The sequence below is a fragment of the Diorhabda carinulata genome, chromosome 3 (genome assembly GCF_026250575.1).
Source record: "Diorhabda carinulata isolate Delta chromosome 3, icDioCari1.1, whole genome shotgun sequence".
Classification (NCBI taxonomy): domain Eukaryota; kingdom Metazoa; phylum Arthropoda; class Insecta; order Coleoptera; family Chrysomelidae; genus Diorhabda; species Diorhabda carinulata.
This window is the reverse complement of record NC_079462.1, coordinates 9,881,265-9,894,921: the sequence shown is the minus strand read 5'-3', so window position 1 is coordinate 9,894,921 and position 13,657 is coordinate 9,881,265. Positions and strand designations below refer to the sequence as shown.

At 34.3% G+C, this 13,657-nt stretch overlaps 1 protein-coding gene across 1 annotated transcript in view; it reads right to left on the bottom strand.

Moving 5' to 3' along the window:
• Positions 1–13,657, bottom strand: part of LOC130891484 (uncharacterized) — a 44,552-nt gene that overhangs the window by 8,999 nt on the left and 21,896 nt on the right. The window contains exons 3-12 of the mRNA XM_057796272.1: positions 13,077–13,311; positions 11,966–12,124; positions 11,822–11,905; positions 11,472–11,773; positions 10,857–11,310; positions 7,621–7,854; positions 5,864–6,152; positions 4,338–4,602; positions 2,767–3,037; positions 2,488–2,704 (exon numbers count right to left, since the gene is read on the bottom strand). Coding sequence (XP_057652255.1) covers positions 2,488–2,704; positions 2,767–3,037; positions 4,338–4,602; positions 5,864–6,152; positions 7,621–7,854; positions 10,857–11,310; positions 11,472–11,773; positions 11,822–11,905; positions 11,966–12,124; positions 13,077–13,311 — 2,510 coding nt within the window. The remainder of the gene's footprint in view (positions 1–2,487; positions 2,705–2,766; positions 3,038–4,337; positions 4,603–5,863; positions 6,153–7,620; positions 7,855–10,856; positions 11,311–11,471; positions 11,774–11,821; positions 11,906–11,965; positions 12,125–13,076; positions 13,312–13,657) is intronic.

Sequence of the window (13,657 nt, the reverse complement as noted above, 5' to 3'; positions counted from 1 at the left end):
TTTATTACTCTATACTTTTCTGAAATAAGCTATAGTAAGAGTGAGACTGTTTATCTAAGAAACGTATACCTGGTCTCGATCAACAATGTAAAGATTTTTACTTGTGTAGATAGTAATTTGAAAATCTATATGGAATATGTAACTAATAATTATAAAAAATGGATAAATATTTCTAAAGTGTATAAAATTGGGATCTTCTATATGCCAAAGCTCACCAAGATTTCATGTATAGACCGGTTGCCATTCTAATTGTCAGAAAAGGTAAAAAAACTTTCCAAATATTGCATAAGAAAGAAAACAATTTTCCGATACTCGTGAAATTTGTATGCCAAATCTACGGTTCGAAATGCTCAAAATTAAGTGATCCGTTTTATGAAAAGTTCCTTGCTACATACAACACAATTAATGCTAAATTATTCATGAAAAAAGTAAAAAGTCATCAAATCTACCTCCGTGCTAACGCGAATTGCAACAATTATTTAGAACTGCAAACATTACAAATATATGGCGAAATTGTCATTTAAAGGAACCAACACTTCTTACTCCTGAAAATAACGGTTGGAACTCAATTGATGGTCATTACAAATTCAATTGGTTTGAGGAGAATACGGTTATTTCTGCTTAATATGATGTACTTTTACAAGAGCATACTAATACCACGGAAGCATTAACTGAAACTGGGGAATACATTTGAGATAACATACAATTTTTTTATTCAAGATTTGTTATGAAGTACTATGTAATTGAGCTTGATATTCAAATATTGATGTCCTTATTGATTTATTCAAATATATTCACACTTATTACCACGCTTTTAGCAGCTTTCCCTTCGCCTATCCAGGTTTTATGCTATCCAAAACCGCCTGTCATTTAACAAATTTATTCTGAAACATTTACTTAAAAACATATCCAAATTTCAACTATACAGGAAAAAGTTTATTTCACCTCATTAACTGTGCTCCTTTCAATTCATATCGCATATCAATTTTTTTCAAGATTTACAATAAATAAACTACATCCTATTAAATTTTTAAGCTTACAGTTTTTATACTCTACCGTAAACTGGGGTTACTTTGCAGAAAATGTTTTTTTAATACCTATGGTTCTTCGGGGAATCATAAAGCCCACTTTAACTTTATGAAAATTTGATAAATAGTTTTGTAATTAGATGCGGACTGGCATTTTTGCACGTTTTCAAGCATATAGGTCAAGTTAACAGTCTCAAAGGGTTACATCGCCCTCCTTTAATGTGTTTTAAAAAAATATTTCAATAAACATAATTCATCATTACATCAAAAATGTATATTTCTAGGAAAATATAGGTACATTCACCTTTTCGCAAGTCAACAAACAACTATTATAAATAAATAATAACTTGGTAATATAATAATAACTTTTAGCTAACAAAATGATAAGAACATAATTCTTAACTATTCTGAGTAGCTACAGTTTATTTTAGAAAGGTATAGAGTAATAATACCTCATTAGGTATGCAAAAGGACCACAGAGTGACTCAACGAATAATATGCCAATTTCATAGTTTGGCATTGATTTCATTGTAAAATTTGCAGGTAGTACCACCCGGGTTGGGGTCAATTTATGGGTAGTAGTAGTATTTTGTTACCGACTGCATTAAAGCAGCGTTGCTAGTTTTACAAAAAATAATTTTTTTGTTTTTCAAGCAATGTTGCCTCGTCTGGGAGAGTATCACCACTTTCCAGTATTTATTTTATAATTTAAAAATTAAAAGGACTGATGACGTGGAGGGCTGAGTCCTACCAGGTCATAGCTATTGCGCTTAGCATGCTATAAATCATGAATATACAAATTTTTAACCTTGCAGGAAGTCCGTTACGAGGAGGGTACACTAGCTCTTGGACCATTTGGAGGATTACACATGTTAAAATTTTCACTTGGTATGGAATTAGTCTATCGCCCAGACTTTTAGAGATTGTTAGATTGTCATAGACCTGGCCCATTTTTGTACTAAAAAAAGTCGGAGACGACTACTGCAAAACACTGCATTTCGAAAAAAACTCACACTAAGCATACACGACAAAAGCCAAAAATGCAGAAAGTTCTTGAGATCGAAACTACAAGTAATGTTGTTACTCTCTACATTTAGATTTTACAATACAAACTGAAATATGAATATTTTCTCTCCTCTCATAGACACCATCATTATTACTGTATACATCACATCATCAAATAACACTGCCTCCTAACCGTTAAACCGGACAACATTTTATTTCCACCCATCAATATTTTCCAAGTATAATATCAAAGAGCACAGTCCATTTACTCACCACTCACTCATTATTCATTACACCTTCCCTCAAACCTTTAACAAGCTGTCGGTGAATTTAATCATACAACTAAGACTGGAAGAGGCATGAAACATGATGGTGGCTTAGTTAGAGACTGATAAAAAGTACCTTATTCAAAACTTATTTCAAAAATGATCGTCGTACTATAATTTCAACTTACGTGCAGACTTCTTGCCCATTCTGATACTTGCACTCCCCTCTGTTATTACAATATTGTGGAGAACACTGTTCACAGTGTCTTCCAGCTCGATGTTTATTATCTAACCAAGGGTCTCGATATCCATCAAGGCACTCACATTTAAAACTACCAAAAATATTTACACATTTTGCAAGGGAGTGACAATCATGAAGATCTGGTGAAGAACATTCATCAAGATCTGAAACATTGGAAATGTCATTTAATTGATAAGTATATATAACCCAAGAAATTATAACAGACCTTTAAGATTAGATACAGATCCAGGAGGACTATCAACCCATAATGCACTTTCACCGACATTGTTGCTTCTTCTTTGTATCACACCTAATAGGTGGCGTTGAATGTCTCCTCCAACTGTAGGTCTTGCGGTATCGGCGTTTTCGTCTAGTTGTAAAGTGAGATTCACAAATACTCCCGCTTGCCCTAAGGATCTCTCTCCTTTGTATATTCCGTTCACTTTCGCTGCTAAGAATTCATCACTAAACGGAGTCATCGACATAGCAGATTCGAGCTAAAAGTATTTAAAATATTTTGAACACCAGTTACATGATAAATATCTAAATATATATAAGGTTTACACTGGTAAAATTCATTTAAATCAATTTTTTTTAAACTCTTCGTTTTTAAAATTCATTGTGTCTACGAAATATACCTGCGTACATAGAAAGCGGCCAACTGTAAACTTTTGACTTCAATTATAATTAACAATAATTTTCTTGTGGAATGTTAAACCACTCTTCTTCTACTGCAAAAATAAGCTCTAACTCGAATTCTTTTTTTAAGCTCATCCCATAAATGTTCTATCGGATTTGGGTCAGGATTGTATACTGGCCACTCTATAAACCGATGTTCGATTCTGACGGTGTGCGGCCTTGCATTGTCATACTAAAGGTAAATTCTTATACACAATGTAGTCAACTCAAGGTACTACATGAACTTCTAAAATCTCCTCGATATATCCATTAGCCTTTAGACTCCTTCTTCCGTGAACACGGTCATCCCTACGAATGAATAGGATCGATACGTATTCTTTCAGAAATTGTACCCCATATCATGCTCCATGAGCACTCCGCTCTTTAAAGCAGTTATCTGCTTCAACAGAACAGATCCCCATTGTTCCAATGTCTAGCCAGATGATCCTGTGTAAAACGCAAGCGTGCTTGCCAATGATCTGAAGTAAGTTTTAGACCAATAGCAGGTGTTTTAGAGATCAGATTCTTCTTCTTACTGTCCACTCACGGAGCAGTCGTTGCACTTAAATGGCATAAAGATGACGATTTCTTAATGATGTTGAAACAATAAAGTGGTCATCACGAACGGTTAAAAAACGCGTGCTGTTCCAGGTCGTCTATGAAAGGATCCAATCCCCTCATAATGGAAAATATCCCATTGTCTAGCAACAGCTCGCTGACCAAGTCTATTTTTGATTGAAGTAATAATTTGGACAGCTTTTTGTGGTGTAGTATGCATTAAACTAACACACTGGAACACTATTGAGATTATAAAAAACGAATAATATGCAAATTTCTCTTGCAATATTCACAAACATGTTTCATTTGTTTATCAGTTGTTACGCATATGAACGATGAGCCTTGCTGATAAATTTATACTCACATTACAGCTTATTGAATTGTCTTTAAAACAGCATATTTCTTTTTTAATCTGATGGATATTAGAAAAAATATAGTCAAAAGTTTACATGGGCCTATTTATATTCACGCAAGTTTATACTGTTCAACCAATTATTTACTCTTGTTAATCTTCGATTTTATCTAACGATTCTTATTATTATTATTATAAAATATACTCACAGCTCTTTCCGCTTCAAGTGAGAGCTGCTGATAACTATCACTAGTTCGATCATTGAATTCGTTTGCCCAAATAATTTTTCTATCGTACAATCTATCTACCCTCAAAGAAACTATTATTGACACGATTTTGCGACAAGGATCTCTGTGTTTTCGTCTGGCTGTTCCTGGTCTGCAGTGACAAGCACTTACTCCTGATTCTGTGCGGCAGATTTCGTGTTGAGAAGCATCGCAAGTTGAATCGTCTCCAACAATACAAGTGTCAATCCTTAAACAACGGAAATTAATATTAAAACCAGAACATAGTTTATTCATTTTTAGAAATATAATACAGTCCAGAAATATATCGTTCCAGTTTTTATATTTATTATTATTATACAAATTCGTTTTTTACATGAAATACTCCAAACGAGAAATAATCTATAACTCTGAAATCATATTTTAAGATGAAAAAAGGATATTGCTTGTACATTGCTTCCACAATAGTGAGAAATGAAGTGATATTATTAACTTTTTTATAAAAACAGGTGGTTCACTTTGATAATACACCATCCAACACAGCTAGAAAGCAATAACGAAAATCAGTAACCATACACGGCTGCCTCTGTAATTTCAAAAAATTCGATTTTCATCGAACGAAGAGGTGATAGCAGAGGTGAAAGCGTATGATGTTAATCTTAGAACATAATTCACAGATGTGTGTAGAAGTTCAAAGAGAGATTACGAGGTTTGCTACTTGAGGTTTGAGATATGGCAACACTGATGTGGATGTGTATGACATTGCCATCAAAAAGTTTGACATTTTAAATAGTGAAAGTACTCAGAATGTGTTATCACGCGAGTGTTATTTCAGTTGTTTACAGATTCTTGAAACATTCATCTTGATAAAAGAATAGAATTAAATCGCTGCAGTGTTTCGCTGCTTTTCCGAATTTAATCATTGTCGCCCTTCGCTACATGATGAATTTCGTGAAGATTGTCAAAATTTCTGATGTTGTCCCATAAAACTTCGCTGCTGTGTCTAAATTGATATAGCAAGATCGTCATGTGACACATCGTGAGATTGAGGTATACTTGGGCATTAGTTCCACTCGCATACATTCAATATTTCATGAAAATTTGAACAATCAAAACTTCGAATTGTTGGTCATCCACCGTACAGTTTTTGGTCACTCGTATCTTCTTATTCCCGCAGATCAAAAATAAATTGCGAGGGCAACATTTTTCTTTGGAGGATATTTGATATCTCGAAACTTAAGTAGAAGTTCTCGTATTTAATATCAAACCGAACGACAAAACTTCATATACAGTTATTGTAAAAAGAAATACATGGAAATTTTTCTCTCAAATAATTGAAAAGTACCAATAACTTTTGATAAAATAGATCTTTATGTCTATTTGACAGTATGCGAGACTATTATAAGAAGCTGGTATGGAATTATGCATTTTCCATGGATTTTCCATTTGACATGCAGTTATTAACATTAAGATGAGATGAGATAAATACTACAAAGAAAAACATTTATTACCTAACAGGTGGGTGACTTGGTCGAGGTCTTCCGAAAATTGGTCTACGTTGTGAAGGCTTGACTACAGAACCCTGTCTATGAATTTTTTCGCTTTCAGCTACTGCATATCCAGTGGCGGCAACTTGATTACTTTGTGGGACAATGGACGCTGTTGGTTTGATCGGCGTATCAGCTGTGGTGGAATCTCCGAAAAGATTGAGGTATGTTCTTTTTCCGTCAATACTTACGAATCCTTCAGAACCCGAAGAAGATGTTATAACGTCAGCAGCATGAACATTTTCTATATCAACTGTAAAAAATCAGATTAAGAATTGTTAGGACTAATTATCCTGTAAAATTTTTTGTGAAATTTTCTCTTTTATTTCCATCATTCATTATTTTAGCTTAGTCTAGAACTTAATTCGTGCAGTTTGTTAAGAGATAACTTGTATAATATTACATCGATCCAATATCCCGACCGGCGGTGGAAAGCTACTGTTATTGTATGCCTTTTCAGTATGTCATTCATTTGAAGCGTCAACAACAATAATTTTTTTTCACTCAAATATGTCGAACTTTGTTCCTGAAAAAATGTTATCAGGAATATTCAATATGAAGAAAAATTATGTCGAAAGTCGTATTTTGGTGAAAGTTTATGGTGAACATGCTCTAGTTGAGCGAACGTGCCAAAAGTGGTTTACACGATTTAAAAGTGGTGGTTTTGGCTTGGAAGACGATAAACGACCTGGGCAGCCAAGAAAGTTTGAAGATGAAAAACTGGAAGTACTAGAGCTCGTAGAATCTTTGGGTGTCACTCAAGCAGTCATTTCAAAACGTTTAATAGCAGCTGGTTATATTCAAAAACTAGGAAATTGGGTTCCACATGAACTGAGCCGAGAGACGTCAAAAGGCGGTTTTGCATATCCGAAATGCTTCTGGAAAGCAACAGAAGCAAGTCATTTTTGCATCAGATTGTTACTGGTTATGAACAGTAGATCCCTTACGACAATCTCTAGCGCAAAAAATCATATGTGAAATCCGGCCAATACAATGGCAAAGCCGAATATCTATGGCGCGAAGATAATGCTCTCTATTTGGTCGGATCAGAAGGGTGTGCTGTATTATGAGCTGCTAAATCCGGGTGAAACCATCAATGGAGAACGCTACTGATCACAATTTGAAAAGAGCAGTAGCCGAAAAATGCTCGGAATATGTGACCAGACACGAAGCAATAATTTTCCATCGTGATAAATCTCGGCCCCACGTTGCTATACCGGTTAAGAACTATTTGGAAAACAGTAGATGGGAATTTTTACATCAGTCCAGACCTTGTCCCTTCTTACTACCATTTGTTCCGGTCGATGCAAAACGTCCTCACTGGAAAACGGTTTACATCAGAGTTTCAAGTCCCTAAATTACGAAAATTTTATTAAGAACTGCTAGACTTATTCAGTATCCCAAAACCTACCAGAATCCAGAAAAACAAAACGGCCCAATTTAATTTAGGGTCTTAGCTCAAAATCGCCTAATTTGTCTGTACTAGTATTTTGAAGGGGCATACTTTTAATGGAAAAAAGTTCAAGGATATATCAATGACCTCCACATGCGTTAAAATAGTTAATTTATTAAATCCAATAGAATATGAGATAAAAACGCGTTTCACTCAACACGTCAAAAAAAAAACATTAGGGAATTCATAATCATACTTTTGTTATTAAATGAGTTTATAATTCCAAAATATTGAGTATACCTGATGAAGTTGAGAGAACTGAACTTACCTGGAATAACATATGGTTTCCCTTGTCCCGCAGATGATCCTCCTGGTCCTTGTATTGCTGAGACAGTAATATCAAAAATATCTCCAATCTGTCCAACAGGGGGTCTGGTTATGATCGGTGATCTATTGATACCACCAGGTTTGTATTCAGTATCATCTAATACGATACCAGGTCTAGGTCGGTATGGATAGTGAGGAAAACTAGATGTAGCTGTTTGATTAGTAGCACTAGTTACTGAAAAAATTGATAATTTATATTTTCACATTTTTAGATCTTCACAATTCAGTGAATAATCTTATAAATAATTGCATTTAATTTTACTGTGATGTGGTTAGCTATAAATTATAAATTCGAAATTATAACAATGCGATTTTCTACTGAAACTATATGGAAGAAATTTGGTCAAAATATTTCTAAACTGCCAAAAAAAAGTAAGGGTAGCAAAACATATGAAATTGAAAATAGGTTTTTTTCACTTATAAAGGTACTTGGACAAAACATGTATTAGCGTTGCAAATAATGATACTTTTTGTTGAAACGACATGGAAATTTAACAGTAAAACGTACTAATTTAATCCATTTGTGTATAATATAAGAATGAATAGGAGGTTTTTGTGCAGGATATAAGGAGAGAGTGGAAGTGGCCTGATACTTCCTACTTTGCCTAAAACTTAGTAAAAACTGAATGGGAAAATATTTATTGTTCTTGATATATTTAAATCAAAATATTCTTCATCTCGTTCCAGATTTTTGAAGTAAGAAGAGGTGAAATAATTTTAGCTTAGACAATATAGAGAACATGTACATGTATAAGACACTCTCTCTCTCTCTTCAATTCTTGAACTTATTTCATAGTGTTTCTAAAAGAAAATGGAATCCTTAAATTTTGCAAGATATAAAACTAGTGAATATCTGTAATATATGAAGATTTCAATAACTTTCCAATAGAAAAATCACTTCACTGTAAAAAAAATTCTTTCACATATCAGCATAATATCTTTTCGACAGTATACACTTATTCCATCAAATTGCAAAATTTCTAAGCCATCCAATATATAATATTTTCCACTCAAAATACACGTTTGTCTCTACTATCACCTAGTCAGTCTAAACTTTCTTCACACGAAGTCATTCTTTAAGTTTGAGATAAATATAAAAATAACCGGAGGTAGACAAATCATGTGAATATACGACTGGTGTTTCTTAACCTGGGAAACAAAACATGTCAACAAATCAGCATAATGTTACGAACAAGTTCGCAAAATGGTCCATTTCCTATGAAAATTTCAATATTCGGCGAATTCGCGAGGCGCTTTTTGGGTGGCGTCTGTCACATTTTTTATAAGGTGGAACTCGTTTGATGTTTATTTGTATATATATTTTTTTAGTAGCAGGCGGTTTATTTACATCAATTCTTCTAAATAATTTCTAAGTATGTTTATTTATTTCTTGCGTTTCTTTTTGTTCTAGACATGTGTAGAATTTTATTTAGGTATATGAATTATTTGTGTAAACGCAGTTATTTATTTTCAAATAAATAGTCGTTGTGAAAAGAACGAATTAGTAAAAGTAATAGCAGGAATTGTTTAAGTAATATTTATAAGTAAATTATTATAAGTCAAGTGAATTGTATAGTGAGTTCATAAATACGAAAAACGCTATAATAATATTGTCACGTTATTGGTTGCTCGTTTTTCTAGTTACCTTTTCTTGGTATAATCTTCATCGACTACTTTTGAAGGTTTAGTGTCGAATTTAGTAGATATTACGAGAACAATGCAAGAGTGCATACATGTTCAGTTTCTGTGACAAAAATAGATGAATTAGATAGCACAATTAGGCACAAACTAAGGAGCATCAGTTATTACCCTGACAGTTTTTGCTTGAAACCTTTCTAAATTCGAGTTTGATGCCGAGCCCCAGAGTTGAACTCCATATGACCAAATTGGTTGGAGAATAACTTTGTATATCAGGACCTTGTTCTCAAGAGATAGATTGGAGTTTCGTCCGATAATCCAGTAGATTGTATGCAGCTTGAGGTCAAGTTGTTTCCTTTTAGTGAAGATGTTTTTTTTTATACCTTAGTCTGTGGTCCAAGAGATTTCCTTGCCGTTAAGACTCATGGGTAGGCAATTTCTTCTTCTATTTGTGAATGTTATATGAAGGGGTTTTGTTTAATTGACTTTTATTTTTCACAATATTATCCATACATGTAGACTATTCAGGTGTGATTGTAAAAGTTGAGATGCTATTTGAGGGTCTTTATATGAAAATAAAACGGCAGTATTGTTGAGCAAATGTGGCTGTAGAAGAGGATCAAGTACACTTCGCTGTGGAACTTCAGCTTTTATGGGATGGAACTTCAACTACCAAAAATACCTGGATTGTTCTTCCGATGCAGTTGGAATATTTTTAAAGCACCCAGAAATATTTACATCAAAATATTCCTAATGCGAGTCTTGATAAATTATTGTCCTATAGATATAATAGTATTTTTCAGTCAGATGATAATGCAACGCTGAATCTATTTCTTTCTGAATTACTCTCTTCTGCTTTGTCAACTTTGATTGACGGGCCATTAAAGTTCAAAGTGAATCAGTATCTTTCCTGCTAGTGCTCTGAACTATCTAAGACTCAATTTTTATCTGACGTAAAAATTTTTGCAATGCAGTCCAGATCTATATGAAGATGATATTTCCATTTCCCGTATGAGATTTTAAAGTGTAATGTGGTCCAATAGTCAATCGTGAACAAATTAGTTCACTTGTTCTTCTGTATCTCTTGTATCCTCATTCTTATCTTACTTTAAAGTTACTACTTTACACAATAGATAGATTTTAATATTTCCCGAACTTCTTTGGTACATTTTTCACTTAGAACAAAACTGTTAATGTGGAGTTCGAAATATGAACTGTAAATACCATTTCAATAAACCGGTTGTAATAATAGATCAAAGGAATTCAATGTTTCACTACCTGTCTCAACAAATAAGACTTAGCCTGAGTAATTGCTACATCATTATGTCATATCTTTATCAAGGCTCTTATTCCACAACATATCCAAGAAAACATCCCACAACTATTTAAAGCTAGTAGAGGTGACTCTGTCCGTTCAGATGAAACTGGAGTCAGCTGATAGTTGATAATGTAACAAGTAAATAATATGAAAAGTAGAAGTTTGCGGTGAATGAAATGATATTTTATGCTGAAAACATTGGATAAAATAAAGGCACTCACTTGAAGGTATGGACGGTGTAACAGTTTTAGTACTAAGACTGGTAGCATCTAGTGTAGTTGTACTAATCGACAACTCATTAGTGGCAGTAGCAGAAAGAGTGGTATGTTCTCCAAGTATATCTACTGATGTTTCAGGTAACTCAGACATTGACGATTCTACTAGATCAGACGCATCCGTCATTACAGAAGTATTAGTGGCAGTATTTGATACCACGTCGCTTGAAGTCTGAGTAGAAGTTGGAATTATAATCGAAGCACTAGTGGGTTTCACATCTTCTATTTGGTGATTGGATGTACTAGTAGAAACAATTATTGATGAAGATTCTGAAAAAGAAATGGAAGTTGCTTCTTCAGATTTTTTTTCGGTTGATTCATTCCGTTTTGTAGATGTTTCCGAATTGAATGTTGGGGTAACTATTGTCGTTTTTGTAGTATATTTATCCAGTTTAGTACCCTAGAAAATATTTTAATAATGTATCATTTAAATAACACTGAATATAGAGAAAACAATATTGTTATTGAAATAGAAGTAATAGATTATGGAGTGCTGTAATAACAAAATTAAAATCTCACCTTTTCTTTATTTTTCTCAAAATCGGAAATTTCTTTATCGACCTGCCCATACTCTTGAGGATCATCTTTCTCTGTTTCCGGTAGATCAGTAGAATTTCCCTTGTCATCTACTTCTTCTGGATAATAGTCCCCTTCTTCGACACTCGATGATAAGTGAGAGCCTAAATCCAACGTTAAAATATCTTCAAAAGGTTTTTCAGATGTCAGACTAATCAATTCAGTAGAAAAAGGTGGCATCGGTTTATAGGGTGGAATCGGAGGCCTTCTATGATGATTATTAGGGGGTCTACGCCTTTTCCAGGGCGGTGCCGTTAGAGGTCGATAAAACGATGGTCGTTTATCAACTGTGGGATCTGAAATTGGAATACTGCTTCCACTGGTCGTGAATGGACGAACAGGAGACATATTTGGATTAGGAACATCGAAAGGGTAAGGTGTTGGCAGTCTTGTAGTTGACATTGGTGGTGGTTTTTGACCTGAAATTAGAATAAATATTGTATTGAAGATCAATTTGGACTCTAGTTTAAGTTTATTACCTATAGGGGGAGGTGGTAGTGGAGCTGGAACATCAAAATCAGGTGGTAAAGCTGGCATATCAGTAATCCTTGGTGGTCCTCTATTGTTAATTCTTGTAGAAATGGGACGTACAGGTCTTCCCATACCTGGGCTGGTATTTGCTTGAACATTTACATTACCTAATCAAAATAAAACACTATACTGATTTAGCTAATTTGAAGTTCTTTTTGTTGTCATAAGATAAATCATATTCTCATCAAACCAAAATGCTAATATTCACGTATTATCCAGTGGAAATAATGAATGGAGAAAAATAAGCTGATAGATAGGTCCTCTATATAGCTCCTCAAATAATGAAATGATAATGAAAGGCCAAATTCCAAGCTGGAGAAAATGGCCATGGAAACACAGAGCAATTCGGAGCCATTTGGTACAAATAAAATGAGTAGCTTTGTCTCCCTTGGGGAATACGCTATGGTCTTTCAAGACGAGCTGCTATGATGGAATATAGTCAGACAAAGCGCCATATAAAAAAAGTAAATTTAATTAGCGCGACAACACAGCCGGTATCAAAGCCATAACAACTAATGTAGTCTATTCTAGGATTGTACAGAAGTGCAAAAAAGTTCTACTTGAACTGGTGAGCGTTGGCTGGAAGGTTAACTTATTTAGGTTACATGTTCAAAGAGGAGGCTGATTCACTTGACAAAATCTGTGTATCTATCACTTCGTTGGTCGAGAACAGTCTCTGGAAATACCTACATGAGATGATACAAGCTAATGTACACATATTTGTCTATCTCATTCATCCACTGCTTTTTAAGGCGTTAAATACGACAGGTGAATTGGGTTATTTATGATGTCTTCACCCTGCTGAAAGAAATCGTACGATCTGGTATGTCTCTGGGGTTGTCTTCTGAAGACATCGGCCTTTGGTCGTTTTTAGTTTTTATAAACAGCTATCTGCGAAATCATTCATCACCGCTCACTGTCACTGAACTATAAATAAAAAGACCCCCGAACTAGTAAAATGAATGATTGAGAGTAGGTTCCCTACTTGACGAGATGGAAAATCAAACAGTATGGGAGCCGTTTACTACCAACAGTGGAAAAAATAATGTAAAAACTTACCATTCAGTAGCTTAACAATTCCTGTTATAATATCCTGTATATCAGGGTTGGCTTGTCGGGCTTGATTTGGTAGAGGAGGTGATTGGGTAGCAAAAGCCGTCATCGACATTGAAGCACTGGGGGTGATTTCTTGGGACTCCGGCAGTGGCAACGATCGTGCTTGATGCGGAGTCCCTCTGGATTCCCCCGAAAGATCGGTTTTTTGATAGTTTTCTGCAGTAATGAATTCCTTTTCCTAAAACAGTTCGTTGTCTGATATTGTTAGATGTTGTTAACTGAATATATGTATTTCATGAGTGTTTCAATTTTTATACATAATATTTGAAATTGTATTCATTCAAGTTCTATGTTACTGTAGAGGAAGGAAATGGTATTAGCCTCCTTTTTCATAATATCCTACTTTATTCTAATTTTAGAACAGAAGATGTACCATATTTGTAATTAATATTTGTTTATTCCCTGTACATGCAACTGTTATGATATAAGGCTATACAGCCAGTCCTTTTTGATAACAAAGAATACCTAAAGAAATACCAAGAAACCTCAGTTCTGAATCATTATATAAAATCCGGGTAGTCTCT